Below are 17,022 nucleotides of genomic sequence, written 5' to 3'. Positions count from 1 at the left end.
TGCTTCCACTGCAGAGGGACCGGGTTCGATCCCTGGTGGGGGAACTAAGAACCCGCAAGCTGCATGGCGCGGCCTCCCCCCCCAAAAGAAATCAAAGTGCTTGAACTCAGGTCTCCTCATCGCCAATCTGTTCTCATTGCTCGAAATCACTATGACCTCATTTACTTAGATTTTTTTTTTTTTCATCCAAAGGTGCCACCACTTTTGTTTACTAGATCATAAGATGATGCTGGCCCATTACCCTTGACCTAGTCAAACCACTACAAAAGACTTAATGATGCTATTTAGGATGTATTTCCTTGCTGCTCTGTGCAGGTGGCTTTCACATTGTTGCATAGACAGTGATGGGAACATCAGTTATTGTCAGGCCATGACTTCCAGGGCATCTTCCGAGTTGCCTGATTGGTGACATCTCTTTCTCATTACGGGCAGCACTGGAGCTCAGCCCAGGCTCCAGCCCAACTGAAGAATCTCCCCCTTCCACTGGAAACCTCCTTGGTTGGGTCCCAAACTGAAAGGGCATAATTCACTGAAAACCAAAATAGCCCGAGTCTGATTCCTGTAGAGGTGAATAAATCAATTGCTTCTACTGACCTTCCAGAGAAGGCTGGAATTGCCTATTAAGCTTCAGCTAACTTGATCAAGGATACACAGACTTACCAAAATAGGCCGAGTCTGATTCCTGTAGAGGTGAATAAATCAATTGCTTCTACTGACCTTCCAGAGAAGGCTGGAATTGCCAAAGGAATGATGATCAGATGTTCCAGTGACACCCAGAAATTGTGACAACAGAGGATTCTTTCACATAGTTTCCTACCCCGGCCTCTGGAGCTGCCGTTGCTCAAAGATGTTGACAAGGCAGCGGGGATCAGTGGTCCAGAGGCCCAGTCGCTATACTTAGATATTTTAAGGGTGGAAGTAGTTTTCTTTTTTGAGGGACGGGATAGGTGGGGAGAAACTAGATAAGAGGGGGTTGGTAGGAGGTGGAGCTGTTGCTTTCCAGCCATAGTTATCCCGCTGATTTATCTATGAGTGTTCAGGCATATGCTACACACATAAAAAGCAATATGCTCAAAGGAAGCACCATACCCTACAGTCTGGATTTATAAGACTCAAATGAGTGATATTTATTCCATTGTTAAAGGCTTTTTCCCCCCTTCTTACTCTATCAAAGAATTCCTCGTAGGGTTTCTTGAAAGGGCGATCTCAGCCTCCCATGATGCTTTTAAAATGCAATTTATTGCACACATTTTATTAGCATTCCACTGCTTACTAATGCAGTGCATGTTCAAAATGGCACGCGTCCACCCTTAGAAGGATGCCAGCTTGTGATGTCATTAGTTTGGTATTTGCAGTTGTCTTCATGGTTTTTCGGACAGGCACGCAGTGAGTCCAGTCTGTGGTGGAGTTTTAAATGGCTTAATTTCTCCAAATCAAACTCAGGGTAAAATACACTATGGAGGCTCCCTGGCAGAGAGGTGGTGTGGGTCTTGGAGACAAGGCAGCGTGAAGGCCCAGCCTCTGGTGCTCTCCTTGACATCAAACGACGCGGAGACCTGAGCCAGCATCTCCCTCTCCCTTCTCTGAGTCTCACTTTCCAGAAGAGGAAAGTTAGGAGGAGGGGAGAAGCCAGTGGCTTGACACTTAGGTATTTATTCCTACAATTATTTGTTTGTTTAGTTTTCAGCTGCTGAACCCTTTCCCCCCAAAACAAAAAATTATTCAGAAGCCCAAAATATAAAGCAAATAGAAGCAAGCAGCGCTTGGAGTTCTATGCCCCTGGCCATCCTTTATTCCCATGGAAGATCTTGGGAAAGCAGGTTATAGGGAATTTTTAGGGGAAGATGACCACTCAGATGCCTTCTAGTGTGGTGTGTACCTGGGTTTCTCTCCAGCCTACTTCAGCCACTTAGTAGCCCTGAGGGCTCAGGGGGTCACATAGCTTCTGGTCTCTGTTTTCTCATCTGTAAAGTGGGTCACTCATGGTGCACTTGAAGGGTCTGATAAAGAAAAATTCTAGGACATTGTTCAGACACACATACATGCTTATTGTGGTGTGTGTGTAAATGCTGACATTTACTGAGCACTACATGCACGATGGAACTAATGAAAGCACTTTACATGTATTAAGTTTTTAATTCTTACAACACTATGAAGAAAGCACTTTTATTCCCCCTCAATTTATAGATGAAGAAACTGAATCTCAGAGAGACTAGGTAACTTGTTCGAGTTCAAAGAGCTAGTTAGTGATAGGTAAGAACTTTGGCAGTTTTATACATATTTGGTACAGATCTTGTCTGAAAACCTAACCCAGTTTTTAATAAGCTGAAACCCAGGTTATTAAACCAGACCTCTGATCCCAGGATTCCACCTCAAACCCTGTGCTTCCTGCATTCCTACAGCATGACCCCTTGCCAAATGTTTTAAAAATCAAAAAAAATAATTTTAATTATTTTTTTCTACCAACTTTTACAGTAGTTTTATTAGGTGAGATATAAAACACCTTTGGGGATTTCAGAGTCGGTGACCAACCAACGCAGAAGCTCTAGGCCTGGGGGCTCTGCCTCAGCTCTTTGTCCTGGATGTGAATTGTTTCTTCAATGCTGTATTTTAATCGATCTGAGACGCCACAGATTTTAGGGTTCATCCTGCCTGTTGTTGAAGCTTTTAAAATGTAAAAAAACAAAAATCCTGTCTTAAAATCAATGAAGTAGAAGAAGAATAATGTGCTCCATGCCTCGATGGAGCCCCTTTTACAGATGGGACAACTGAGTCTCGGTGAGTCTAGGTATCTCATTCAGGGTCACACTGCTGGTTGGTATAGAGCTGGCGCTGAAACCCAGCCTTCAGTCTCCTGTCCTGTGCTTACTTCCTGGGTCATACTGGGCTCCAGAATCGTGACTTTTTACCACTGGGCTTTACTCAGGAGAAGTGATGGCTGCAGAAGAAAGTGCAGCAAGGGATCTCTGCAAGGGATCCCTCTGCAAGGGATCCCTCTGCAAGGGATTCCTCTGCAAGGGATCTCTGCCAAATCCCTTGCGGCGCAGGGGGTCCATGGAGAACGTGCGTGCTGCTTTGCTGGCAGGGATGCCTCCCTGGGCCCTACCCGTGATTTGTACCACAAACCAAAAGAGTAAACGAAGGGAAGGATCACGTGTCTTTAGGAGACACATTTTCAAAAGTCAGCCAAAATCAAATAAGTTGTACCAATATTTGGTGAATAACCCATCCTCGTCTTTAGAAGTCAAAGATTGTAGATGTTCGGTGATGTTTCTTCTCAACTATCCAAATATTATCACTAAGGCTGTGGAGGGCAGAGTGAGAAGCAGATGCCCGTTCCCACAGCCGCGTCATCACGGTGCAGAATGGAGCGGGTGTTAACTGGAGGCTAGAGCAGAGTTCCCCTGTGGAATGTTTGGGTTGGTACAGTATGGAGGAGGGGACACTGGGTGTGGAGTCAGGCAGAGCTGAGTTTGAATCGTATCTGAATCATTAGTCATCTGAGTAACCTTAATAAGCTGTTCCAACGCCCTGGATCTCAGTTTCCTCCCCTGGAAAAGGGGGATATTAAATTTAGCCCGCGAGCCCTTTGGGAATTCAGTGAGCTGGCACGTGTAATTGTTTTTGACTCAACACAGGAGCTCCATACATCTTTCTTCCCCATCCTTTCTCCATCTAAAACCGTACGCCCACTCACCCCTATTACCCATTCCATGCCCTTTTGGGTCCTATGAAAGTTTGGTTTCCCCAGACACAGTGCATGAGAGCAGGACGTGGGTACCAGTAGTTTATTTTGAAGGTGACCTCAGGAAGCAGGAGGGAGAGAACAGAGATGGAGACAGTAGAGGAAAAGCTACCACAAGGGTGTGTTATACAGGAGGCCAGTGGAGACAATGGAGTCTTGACTTCGTTGGGCCATCTGCAATGTGTCTGGAATGTTTTCCAGAATCGCTCCTTTGAGAACAGATGGCCAGTGCATTGGCTGACGGTTGCCCTGGGGATGTTTTCCACCACTGTCCCTTCCACACCCACACCCAATTCTTCCGGACCACGCACAGAAAACAGAAAATACAAAAGCTCTTTTAAGTTCAGTTGCTGTCACCACTGTCCACCATGGTTGTGCCTGAAATTAGATGTGAGCCAAAGGGATTTGACACCAGGTACCAAAAATCACCTGCTACAGGAAATTTAAGACAGACTTCACAAGAATAATCTAATGTCCCTTGAACATAAGAGACTGGGCTTTGCACTCTAGCTGCATTACTAATCGGCTGAAATATCTTGTCTATGTGACAACCTTTCAAGCTTCTGTTTCCTCATCCACAAACTGGGGGGAATTCATGTAAATTAAATGAGATAACAAATATACAAGGACTAAAAGGGTGCCTGGAAGACAGTAAGAGCTCAAGAAATACTGTGTATTGTTGTTACTATTGTTGGTGGTAGTAGCAGCAGCAATGGCAGTGGTGGTGGTGGCACTGGGGTCTGGGCTACAGCCCAGAGTTTTACCTATAATCCAGTTGATTCTAGAGCCTGGTGATGCAAAGTGAGGTCTTCAGACCAGCAGAAGCAGCATCACCTGGGAGCTTTTGTTAAAATGGAGAGTCGTCTCCCCTCTCCCCAGACCTAGGAATTAGAATCTGCATTTTAACTGATCTGCGAGCACATTGCAGTTTGAGAAGCAGTAGTCTGGTGGGGTGTTTCTAGGCTGGAGGATTAGGAATGTGCCCTGAAGCTCTGGCTCTAGGGAGGAGGAGCAGGAATGAGGTGGGAGGATATTACAGAGATGGGATTGATGGGGCTTGGTGACAGTTTAGATAGGGGCCTGTCAGGAAGGAGGAGGGAGAGGTATGAGTTTCTAGGCTGTCATCCTCTTTTCCTTTCCCTTCCAGTGTCTGTTAAGCATCCAGGTCAAGCGATCCAGGAAGAGTGTAGAAGCAATGGGTCTGGAACTTGGAGAGGCTGAACAGAAAGGTTTCACATTGTGTGTCACCAGCATATTGTACTAACAACCACCATTTACTGAACACCTTTGATGTGGCAGTAACAGGCAAGGCCCTTTCCCTGCATTATCTCTTTAACCTGCACGATGCCCCTGTGAGCAAGATACGGTTCTTGCCCCATTTTACAGATGAGACAACTGTGATGTGGAGAAGTTGTTTTTTAACCTTGGTCACCCAGGTAATAAGTGGAGAAGGGAGAATTCAAAGCCAAGGAAGGCTGAGTCCAGAGCATTCTCTTTGCCCAGTGATGCTGTGTTACACAGAGAGGACCATGCAATTTCTGGAACATTCATGCCACTTAATTGTTTACTAAGAAATTTCACATCCCCTTTCTTGTTATCCTTACATGGATACTAGCATCACTGTCTTCCTTTTTGTATATGAGGAAACCGAGGCTCAGAGAGAGACGAGGGTGTTGAAGTTTCATAGCTCGCAAGTGATAGAGTAAACAGGAGACATCCCAGGTCATCTCCACCATACCATGCCGCAGACCCCTGACTCAGCTTACCCTTTGAATATAGTGGCATTAGTTGCCTATTCAATCCCTTTCAAATAGGAGTGCCTTGATAATGGATGTGATAGCTGGACTGACAGCAGCCACATTGCAATCATGAGGCAACAAGCATGAGGTAATGTGGCAACTGGTAAGAATGGCAGAGAAAACAGCCAGAAGGAGCTTAGGTCTCTGATGCCACAGTCAAAGCAGCCCGACCAATATTAGGAGCTCTCTATCTCCAGACCTTTCCCCATGTGCAAAAACAACAAAAACAAAACAAAAACAAACCCTATTTGTTTAAGCCACTATTAGTACAGTTTTCTGACTTGCCTGTGAGCATATTCCTAATGGAAACATCCTTCTAAAAACAAGGACAGCGGTTGTATTGCTTTAATGGTGCTTTTGTGAGAACATCTCAGAGCACACACTCATTACTCAATAATGGTGGCCATTACCATCTAGCCGTGCGGCTCTGACTCCAGTCTGAGAAGCTTTCCTGTTTCCCAGGCTAATCTCCACCACAGGGCAATGGCATTCTGCAGGGGTCTCCTGAAGTCAGAGTTTATCCCAAGGCAATTAGCCCTCGGCTTTTGAACTCTTTTCCTCTGTGTCTGACATTCATCATCTTGTCAACCTGTCCCAAAGGCCCTTCAGACAAGTCTGGGAATGTCCTGAGGAGTTTCCCAGATCATGTGTAATGGATGTCTCCTTTCCTCATGGCCCTTTCTGGTGTCTCTGAGTGGGCTGCTGGTCCTGGGGAATCTCAGATCCAGAATCCATTTCCAGAGTAATGTCAGCCCAGGCTTTCTTCTTTGGGAGGATAGAGGGAGTGAGGAGTGGGCTCTCATAGGGGCAGAGCTGGACAGTACTGGAGCTGAACAACCAGGTATCTGTGTCACAGGCTCCAAGAGCATCATTCGCCCCTGGCTGCTATGATGGTGCCGGTGGATTTGTAAAGTGCATGCCCAGCACTGCTGTGTGGACTGTGTGCAAGAGTCATGATGGCTGCAGAGCTGCAAGGCCTCTGGATGTTACCCTGTCCCACCAGCTCTTTATAAAGCAGACACCGAGGAACAGAGAGGTTGAGTAACTTGCTTGAGGTCACACAGCATGTAAGGAGTAGAGCCTGGATTATAAAAGAATCTGTCCCATTGGCTCAAAAACCTTTGACCTACAAGGTTATATCTGATCTGGCTTCTGCCGCCTGTCAGGACATATTGTGCTGTGGCCAGACAGGCCACCTGTCTGGTCTCTCATTTTTGAGCTGTCCTGCCCCAGACCTTTTTCATTCTTTTCTCTGCCTGGGATGCTTTCTTCCCTTCTCATTTTTCAAGTTTCAGCTCATATGTCAATTCATCAAAGAGGATTTCCCTGACCACCCAGTCTAAGACTGCCTCACCCAACTCTGCAAGTCACTTTCTTGCTACCTTTTGCTATTTATTATCTGTCTGAAACCACCTTATCTACAAGTTACTGACTGTCTCTCCCGTGAGAATGTAAACCACAAAAAAACGGAGCTGTCTGCTCTCTCACTGTTATTTTGCCGCCACCCCGCACTTATCACATAGTAGGTGTTCAATACTATTTTAGGTTTAATGAATTAAACGGTTGCCGTTGGGATTCTCATAGAGATCATACCTGACTATAAAATGAGATGTTAACAGTAGAAAAATGGGGTGTGGAGTATATAGGAACTCTCTGTACTAACTTTGCAAGCTTTCTGTAAATCTAAAACTATTCTAAAATTAAAGGTTTATCGGAAACAAACAAGCAACAACAAAACCCAAAGGGAGTTGCTGGTGTTCACCCTTGCAGCTGGGCAGTGGAGTACGGTCGTACGGTTTACACAGCACAGAGCCCCTGGCTGAGCGCAGGAGAGATGGAAGCTTCTGCAAACCGTCCCCACCAGGCGGTGGGACCATGGGGAGGACTGTGTCCACCCAGAGCAGCCATCTCTTTCTCATGAATCCAAAGGTTGCTTAAAGCGGGGCAGCCCTGCCTTCTTCCACCCCAGTCTCCTCTCCTGCTTTTATTTCTGCTTCTCGCTGTGTCCTATCTCCTTTAAAAATGTTAAACCTTTGCATAGAGCTTTACACAGGCTTCTTCTATCACTGTTTCCGAGATGGGGTTTCATGCCGGGAGGGTACCTTCTGCTGACCAATTGCCCGCGTGCTCCTACGTTTGACCTGCTGATATTACGGTTTGCCCTCATTGTTTTCTCTCCTTCCTTGTGGCAGCATCCATGGTGGCCTCCAGTGGTGCAGTGGGAATAGCCCTGGAGTGGGATGCACCACCTTAGGCCGCCATCCCTTCTGTCACTTCAGCGAATCCTTTCCCATGGCCGACCCTCGATGTCTAAGTGCAGAGCTAGACGGGCTGTGTGACCTTGGGCACGTTGCTGCACCTCTCTGTGCTTAGTTTCCTCAGTGTGCCTTGGTTTCCTTGTCGGTGAGCTGGGGACAGTCATAGCTCCCATTTCATACGGATGTTGTGAGTTAACACTTGTAAAGTTCTTGGAAAAGTCCTGGGTAAATACTAAGTGCTCAATAAACGCTAGTATAGTCAGCACTCCACATCTTAGAATCAACCAACCGTGGATTGAAAATACTGGGAAAAAGTTCTAGAAAGTTCCAAAAAGCAAAACTTGAATTTGCCAAGTACAGGCAAATATTAACCTAACATTTACATTGTATTTACAACAATTTACATGGCATTTACATTGTATTAGGTATTATAAGGTAATCTGGAGATGATTTAAATGAGTTGATGCTGAGAATGTGCTGTATGTTATATGCAAATACTAAGCCATTTTATATAAGGGACTTGAGCATCCTTGAATTTTGGTATCCTTGGGGGAGTCGTTCCAGGACTCCCCCCTTGGATACGAGTGATGACTGTAATAATAATAATAATAACAATAATAATACACTGTTTATAATAGTTAATTATTCATAGTAATAATTATTACTAGCATGAATTAATTCTTATTAATTCTTCTTATTATAAATATTACACATGCTAATTTGATAAAGTGATCATCCAAAAATACAATTCTAATCAGGGTTTTCCCTTGCATATAAACCTCTGTCACGGTATGAGTTTCCCTTTGCTGCTGTAGTAAACTGTCATAAACTTACTGACTCAAAGAACACAGATGCATTCTATCACAGTTTGGGGGATCAGAAGCCAAAATAGTTTTATGGGACTAAAATCAAGATGTAGGCATGGCTTTTTTCCTTTCTGGAGGCTCAGGGGGTAATTTCCCAGCTTCTAGAGGCTGCCTGCATTCCTTGGTTTCTGGTGGCATCATTCTGACCTCTGCTTCTGCCACATGTCTTCTCTGACCTTCTGGCCTCTCTTTTGTAAGGATCCTGATGATTGCATCGGGCCCACCCAGATAATCCAAAATAATCTCCCTATCTCAAGATTACTAATTTAATGAAACCTGCAAATCTCTTTTGCCACGTCAGCTAACATACTCACAAGTTCTGAGGGTTAAGAAGGTCTTCGGGGAGGTGTCATTCTGCTGACTGCGATTCTCTGTAGTATAAAGCCTGAATTTTTCACACTGGCCTCAGACCTTCTAAAATTTGGAGTCGCTCCAATGCTTTGAGCCTTCAGTCTATTGAATCCCTTTCCACCTCATTTGCTATTTTCCCACAGGCCTGAAATCCCCCTTCCTTGCCTTTATCTCCCCGTTTCCACCTGAGAGGCCCCCTACCTTCTCCATAATCCAAATCATATCCTTTCTTCTGCACATCACACCACCACAAAAAGTCAGTAGCTTAAATCCACAAACATTCATTCTCGCTCATGTTTCTGCAGGTTAGCTGGAGATTAGCTGATCTAAGCAGAACTCAGGTGGGATTGGCTCCCAGAGGGAGGTTGGGTTCTTTCATCCTCCCCGGACATGGTTGTTTTTTGTCATGGTGATGGCAGTAGCGTGAGAAAAAAAAAAAAAAAAAAAAAAAAGCTTTATGCAAGCAAGCACATTCAACTCTGTTCTGTATCAAGCTCACTAACATCGCATTGGCCACAGCAAGTCAAACCTTGCATCACTGGAACAGGAAATATACTCTGCCCAGAGAAGAAGAGGAAGAAGAGCAAATGATTCTGATTATCCTAAGGTCTCCTCCTCCAGGAAGGCTTCCCAGAGTTCCCCAGCTGCAATCTCTTTCTCCTTCCTTTGACATCTCAGAGCCCTCTGTGCTTTTCTTATAGCCCTGTGTTTTATCCATCACATAGTTCATTATCTGTACTAGAGGAGAGATACCTTCTAAATTGTAAGCTGCTTGAGATCTGGACTTGATTCATATTTATGTTACCACTAGTTCCCACCTTCCACCCGGCCCCAAGTGCCTGCTGATTGCTCAGTTAAGGTCTTTTAAGCAAGAGAACAAATACCATCCATCTCTTGGTAGTAGAAGCCCCACTAGACTCACCGGATTGAGAATTCTCTTCTTGATGATATCCACAAGCTTGCAACATTCAGGGCACTGAGTTTGGGACCCAGAACACCTTCATGACTCCCCAACATTCTATTGTTCTCTGTGTCCTAGTTGTAAGAGGGAGAAGAAAAGTCTGGTCGTTTGACTGAATGACTTGAGGCCGCGTTCTCAATGGCCATTTTCGACAAGAGGGATTTTAAAACCAAGGAGGAGGAGACCCTTGGGCAGGACTCAGACACTAGGACTCTTCGGGCACGTGACTATGACTCGCCGCAGTCATTTGTCCGATCTGAGCGGCAGTTTTCAAACTTATTTGGCCATAGGACTCCCTTCTCCCACATAACACATATTGACATCCTGTGGAACCCTATGAGGGGGAGGACACTTACCCTTGGGCCTGTCCACGGTCCACTTAAACCTTGGTTTAAAGAGATTCTTTACCGAGGGGGAGACCCTGCTACCAGGGTTCTCCTCTTAGGACTTTATTCCAAGAGCTTTTGCGCGCTGTCAGGATCTGGTTCGGCTCTTCCCCAGCAGAGTGACCTCCAGCAGCTTAAGCTCTCTGAGCTCCAGCTTTCTACCTGATAAACAGGGGTAATGCTAGCCCTTTGTCTGGAGGAAGCTGTGCGTGCTGAAGCGTGACGTTTGCAAGGTGTGCAGCCCATAGCCGTCCCAGAGGGAGGGCTCTGTGATGGCCAATGTGACCTCACTGTGGTCCAGGGTTGGGGCTGGTCCAGAGGAGGATGCATGGCTGTTTTCCCCAGCCCTGAGCCTGTTGGCGTGTTTCCACGTTTCCTCCTTGCAGGCCGGCAGGCTTCTTCACTCCCAGCTGGTGTCTCATAAACCCACAGCTCAGGACGGGTGGGTTTACGCCCAGGAAGCGTGTTGTCTCACATACCCTTCCTGGCAGAGGAGTGTCTGCGCTTCCCAGAGGGAAGCCGGGCCGGGAGATCCGGGGTAGGGGTGGGGCTGGGGAGTGTGCAGGCCCAGACAGGCCCCAAACACTCCCAGTGTACTTCCTGGTGAAGTGGAAGTTAATATCATTTAAAGAGCTACTTGGCAACCACCTGTCTCTTTCATAGATAGGTTCAATCATGTCATATTTTAGAATATCCTATGATAAACCATAATAGAAAAGAATATTTGAAAAACAAACGTATATATGTGTATAACTGAATCACTTTGCTGTCCAGCAGAAATTAACACACCATTGGAAATAAACTCTACTTCAATAAAAAAATATTAAAACTGAAAAAAAATTTTAATGAAAAAAATAAAGAGCTACTTGGAAACGAACTATAAAAATTGATGAAGCTGGGATTCATTTGTGTAGAGGAAGGAGGTCGAAGGAGATTAGATTAGTAGTAACATAGTAAGGAATATTCATATTGTTCTCTTCCCTCCCTCTTTCTTTCCCTCCCTCTTTTCTTCCATTTTTTTCCATTCATTCATCCATCTAACATTCACTGAACAACATGCGCCTCCACCTTGAGAGGAGGAACCCTCCACCCAGGGTTCTCAGCTACCTGATATGAATCCACCTGTCCCTCAGCCGAGTCCAGCAGACGTTTCCTGGGCAGCATCTATGCACCAGCATCGTATAAGCCCTGGGATCCCATGATGGATGAGATACATATAGTTCCTGCCCCAAAGATCTCTGTCTAAAGCAAGAAACAGATGTACCAACCAGAAATTACAGTGCCCTGAGATACGTGTTAAAAGAACTATGCACACACCCCTCAGGACCTCATTTCCCCACATAGTAAAATAGATGATTTATTTCCATGCTGATTTCCAGTCCCGACACCCCAGTGAACCAATGACTTCAGAACGAAAAGTCAGAACAAGCTGCTGGGTCTGCTAACCTGCTAATGCCCCGACCAAGCACTCAGGTTCTTCACTGCCTGCCTTTCAGGGGAAAACCTGTGAAAAGTATATATTTAATGCCCTATGAAATAATAATGGGTCTTGCACAGAAAATTTCGTTTGAAATTATGGAGTTCTCTGTGTCACACACGTCAAAGGATGTTTCCCGGATGTGCTTAGTGTCTTACAAGATTGAATAATAAAGCGTGTCGAGAGAAGTGGTGAATATTTATATGAGCTAGTAAAAGTTTGATTCATTCATAAAGGAATATGAGGAAGAGAAAATGAAAAAGTATTGATATTGCATAGAAAAAAAATCAATATTAAAGAGACTCCATGAAATGTTATAGTTGTCTCTGGGAGGTGGAATTATATGTGATATTTATTTCCTTTTCCATACTTTAATGTATCTCCCCAAAATTCTGCAAATGAGCATGAATTATGTACATTTTTAGAAAATAAACATTACTTAAAAAGAAAAAAAACTCTCAGCGACTTGAAGATTGGATCGTTAGTGGTCTGCCATCTGCCCTGATCTTTCCTGGAGGGGATTCGGAATTGCCTTGTAGGAAGTTTTGCTTCTAAAATGAAAATTAAGTAGGTTTGAAATAACCTTATGAGTTGGCCTCCTAAGTAGACAGAGACGTCTTCACCTTTGAAGGTGCTGATGGTGCTGAAAGGCCAGCCTTCTGCAGAAGAGCCCGGCCAAAGGACAAAAGTCCACTAAGCCATTACGGGACTTCACAGGGACCTGACACATGCTTTAACCAAGTGGATCAGAAGTGAGTTGACACGTGCTATCACAGATAATAGTAATAAAACCAACAATAACGATGACAAATGCTTATTCTGAACTAATGCTTGTTTCAAGCTGAGCTTTGTTCTGTGTTCCTTATATGTCAATTTATTTTAGTGATGATGATTAGCTGAGCGAACCAAAAGAGAGGATTCCGAAAAATTTGGGTCTAGTCATTGCACTTCCTTGGGCTCAGTTCTTTAATCCGTACAAGGTACATAATGCTTTCTTTTGTGTTGAATTCATCAGAGGGGTGACATGGAGGGTAAAGTGAGATTAGTGGGTGAACCGAACTCCCTCACCGACTCATTCAATAAACATTATCATATACCTAGCTTATCCTAATTTCGAAAAGAGAGAGAGGGAATTCTCTCTGCCTGGCAACCTGAAGTTCCCTCGTAATCTTGCAAAGTTCCTCCTGAAGGATGTGCCCCATGTCAGCCCATCAGGGACTCCTGGGAAGGCCCTTCAACAAGGGGTCTCTTTGGGGATCATAGATGTATGTACGCGATGCATCTTGTAAAGCTCACACCTCAGGAGGCAGAGCAGCGCTGAGAGGGAAAGAGGCCCAGGGTCCTGACACTGGGGAATCAGGTGGCTTACACCATCCTCCATCCCTGGAGCCCTCAGGTACGTGAACCAATGCATTTTGTTTGGCTTCTGACCATTGAAACTGATTTAAAATACCAGCTAGAAGAAAAAGCACCAAAACATTAATATTGAAGGCAAGGTGTTTTTATTTCCTTTTTCCTTTTATTTCTGTATTTTAAAAGTGTTCTTTCAAGATCATTTTTTTTACTTTTATGATAAGAAACAAATAAAATGTAAATGCTTTAAAGGCTGCATTGTGATACCTGCCTTGGACACTACCATCTTCAGGTCGTCTATTGGTCTATGTTTCTCTCCTTGGGAGCTCCCAGGGTTTCTAGCCTGGGGTCTGGGTCCTATGAGGCCATCAGTCCCTGTTTGTTGAATGTATGCTTGGCGGGTCCCACAAACAGGCTCCCACACCACTGGTCCAACCACCTCCTCCCTTACCTTCTCTTGTAGAGGCTTAGAAAGTTAAATGTTTTATTGTCCCACATCCTTTGAAGTTAGGAGTGCCTCAGTAACTAACATAGCCCTAACCTCTCAGGTGTTGGCAGAAATACCAGGAGGTGCTTCATCCCCAGAACAAAAGTGCAAAAGCTTAAGAGGAGAAGACTCTTTGCTTCTGCTCTGTCCCCTTCTTCCTGCCTGTAACACTGACATTCTGCCCCCGGGTGCCCATGCAATGTTTGTCTTGCATCCATGGGATACCAAGTACAAGGAGAAAGACCAACACCCTGGACTGGCAGAGCATCAGGAGGCAGGAGCCTGGATCCCTGCTAGCAGCCCTGAGAACTCCCATTAGCCCCGAACTTGAACTGCTTCCTGCTGGGGTTCTTGCGTTGGAAGATATACCTAAATCCCGTTTGTTTTCACCGCTGTGGCTGGATTTCCGGTATAGGCCGCGGGTTCACTATCAGACCCCGAGTGAATGAACGAGGGACTGTAAGTGAACATATGGGGGTGCAGGAGGGCATTGGAGGTTATCAGCATTGACTTCAGTCCAATGCCCCGGGTCAAGGCTCATACTCACGGTGTCCCGGGACCTACGTCATTACAAAGCAGACTAGGGTTTCCTGTGAGTCCAGTGTCTAACCTGTTCTCCAAAGAAGAATTTGTTTCTGTGTCAGCAAATGCTGGGTGAAAACGATGTTTCAGGGTAAATCTTGAAATCCTCTTCATTGCTGAGTGAGCCGTAAGTACCTGAATTGCAGGGGTGAGGGGCATCCACTTAGACAGTCTGATCAACCCGATTATGCCAGTGAGGAAACTGTAGCCCAGAGGTGGCTATATTTACTCAGGGTCACACAGCAACTGGCAGTAGAGGGGAGCAAGGGTTCTGATACCCTGGCCCCAAACGCCCCGTCTCCATCCCCACCGGGATAGTCTGCTGAGAACTCACCAGGGGCAGAGGATGAAATCAGGAGGTGAGGAACTTACCGAAAAGATCATCTTTACCCTCCCCAAAAGGAGAGAGAGTGTCTGTACATCTATCAGGAGATCCAGGGACGAGAGGAGAGAAAGGCAGCCAGTTGGGTTGTGAACAATCAAAATTCCTCTGTGTGGCTGGGTCTTGAGTGTTTTCTAAGCGCTGCCCTGCTTCATTCTTCATACACCTCTGTGCAGTAAGGAGAATTAGCACTTCTCCTTCACCGACTGAGAAACCGCTGCTCAGAGGGTCAAGTCCTTGAGCCAGCATCTCTTGGTATTGAGCTATCATACTGGGAAGAGCCTGGGAAAGAATAGGTCCTTCAGATGTGAGCCCCAGAACAAGTCTTAGGACCCAAGACAGGGATGACAGACCATGTGACTGTTGAATGATGGAATATTCTACAAAGTGTGTGATTAGATTTTAAAAATCAAAATCTCCTTACCCTATTCAATCATGGTTTAGCTTCAGAGGGGCTCTGTCTTCATTTTCAATTGCCCTTGAGAGAGGTGAGCTCTGCATTCTTTTTCTTATTTTGGTCACACTCATCCTCCCTTTTCCTATCTCTTCTGAGATGTTACACTACTAATAGTCACTCGTGTCAGGGAAACTACGAAAACCCAAATCCTTTCTGTAGGATGCACGGAAGGTTTTTAAAACTCTTTGACTGCCAGTCCAAGGTGTGTCTTTCTCTAAATCTGAAGACGTATTTGTTTATTTTTGCTTTTGTTTCCTTTGCCTTAGGAGACAGAGCCAAAAAAAATATCGCTATGATTTATGTCAGAGCGTTCTGCCTATGTTTTCTTCTAAAAGTTTTACGGTTTCACATTGAGGCCTTTAATCCATTTTGAGTTTCTTTTTGGATAGCGTGTGAAAAAACGTTCTAATTTCATTCTTTTACATGTAGCAGTCCAGTTTTCCCAGCACCACTTATTGAAAAGACTGTCTTTTCCCGATTGTATATGCTTGCCTCCTTGGGATTAAAATATACACGCTACTATATATACAACAGGTAACCAGCAAGGCCCTACTGTATAGCACTGAGTCACCGTGCTGTACACCTGAAACTAACGCAACACTGAATCAACTATACTTCAATGTTCAAAAACTATAAAATGCTGAATAAATTGTTTAAAAAATCGGAAAGATGCCTCGTCTCAGAGAAGGAGACGGCTCACCAAACAGCAGGCAAACGAGCATCGGCAAAGCCAATATGCTTTCTCTACATTTCTTCACGTCCCAATGTGTCTTTTATGAATATGTAACCATGTGCTAGGCATATAGAATACACTCACATCATTGCCTAGTTAAAGAATATAAGTAAAATAAGTGTTGCTTTGTTAGGAAGTCACCTTTCTTTTTCTCCAGATGACCACCACGTAATCTAATGCTCCCTAAAACACCTTATACAAATGGAACATCAATTCCCTTTCTCCTCTGTCTAATGCTTGGATTTCCTGGACATCACCAGTGTTATTGATTCTTGGCCCAGTGCAAATGCCGATGAGATGTGTCACACTCTAATGAAACGCCATTTGATGAAATAGATCAACAGGGCTGATTATTCACGTCACGAAGGAATCGGGAGAGTGCATTGGAATAATTGGTTGTAGAGAATGTATACCCGTAGAGGGGCCATGTGGTCTGGTGCGGAAAGTCCCGGGCTCCTGACGCAGCTCTGCCTCTTTCTGTTTCGGATATCTCTCCACTCTCTTTAAGCGGTAATGGTAGAAATGGCTGTGGTAGCTGTCGGGGTAGTCAGAATGGCCATGGCAATGACGTCAATGGACGCTTATAGGACTGCTCTGTGAACTGATTGAAATGAATAAAAACACAAAACAAACCTAGAACACGGGGCGAGCCCACTCTTGTCATGGGAATAAAGCGTAGCTATTATGATTATAATTATGGGAAATCCTCAAACAAGAAGAAAGAAGTGTTTTGAGGAATAGCTCCGTATGACATGGGAAGATCTTGCCTCTGGAGTGTAAGCAGGCTAAGACTCAGCAAAGAGTATATGACTTGGAACAATTTCTTTTCTGTAAAGCCAGACCCAGGCTCTGCTTGTCTTTGCTGCCTTTGGACACCACCCCCTTACTCCCGGTGGACGTGGTCTCTGAGTCGCCCTGATAGGGTCAGCGAAGTGTCTTCTCTTCCTCCTCGGCCCACCCTCGATTCAGAAGGCTACTGAGAGTCATGGCACTTTGACGATGGTCATTGTCACTAGGGCAGGAACCGCGCTTGCACTCCCAGCACAGTGTCTAACACACGGTAGATGCTCAGTAAATATTTATGGATGAAATAAAGGGAGGGAAGGAACCTCAGGTTTGGGGGACAGGAAAGTGACTGAGACCCCCCCCCCAGGTTCGAGGCAGTGTTAGCTATAGGATTGGGAA

At 45.1% G+C, this 17,022-nt stretch overlaps 1 protein-coding gene across 1 annotated transcript; it reads right to left on the bottom strand.

Annotated features, from left to right (window-relative positions):
- Nucleotides 1-322: 322 nt before the first annotated feature.
- On the bottom strand, nucleotides 323-595 carry LOC102988144 (protein FAM229B-like). Its single transcript, XM_024129357.2, has one exon. It carries the CDS (start codon nucleotides 521-523, stop codon nucleotides 323-325), a length of 201 nt encoding a protein of 66 aa, XP_023985125.1. The 5' UTR covers nucleotides 524-595.
- Nucleotides 596-17,022: the final 16,427 nt, after the last annotated feature.

Source organism: Physeter macrocephalus, chromosome 15 (assembly GCF_002837175.3).
Source record: "Physeter macrocephalus isolate SW-GA chromosome 15, ASM283717v5, whole genome shotgun sequence".
Classification (NCBI taxonomy): domain Eukaryota; kingdom Metazoa; phylum Chordata; class Mammalia; order Artiodactyla; family Physeteridae; genus Physeter; species Physeter macrocephalus.
The sequence above is the reverse complement of the archived record's forward strand: the minus strand, read 5'-3'. Positions and strand labels throughout refer to the sequence as shown.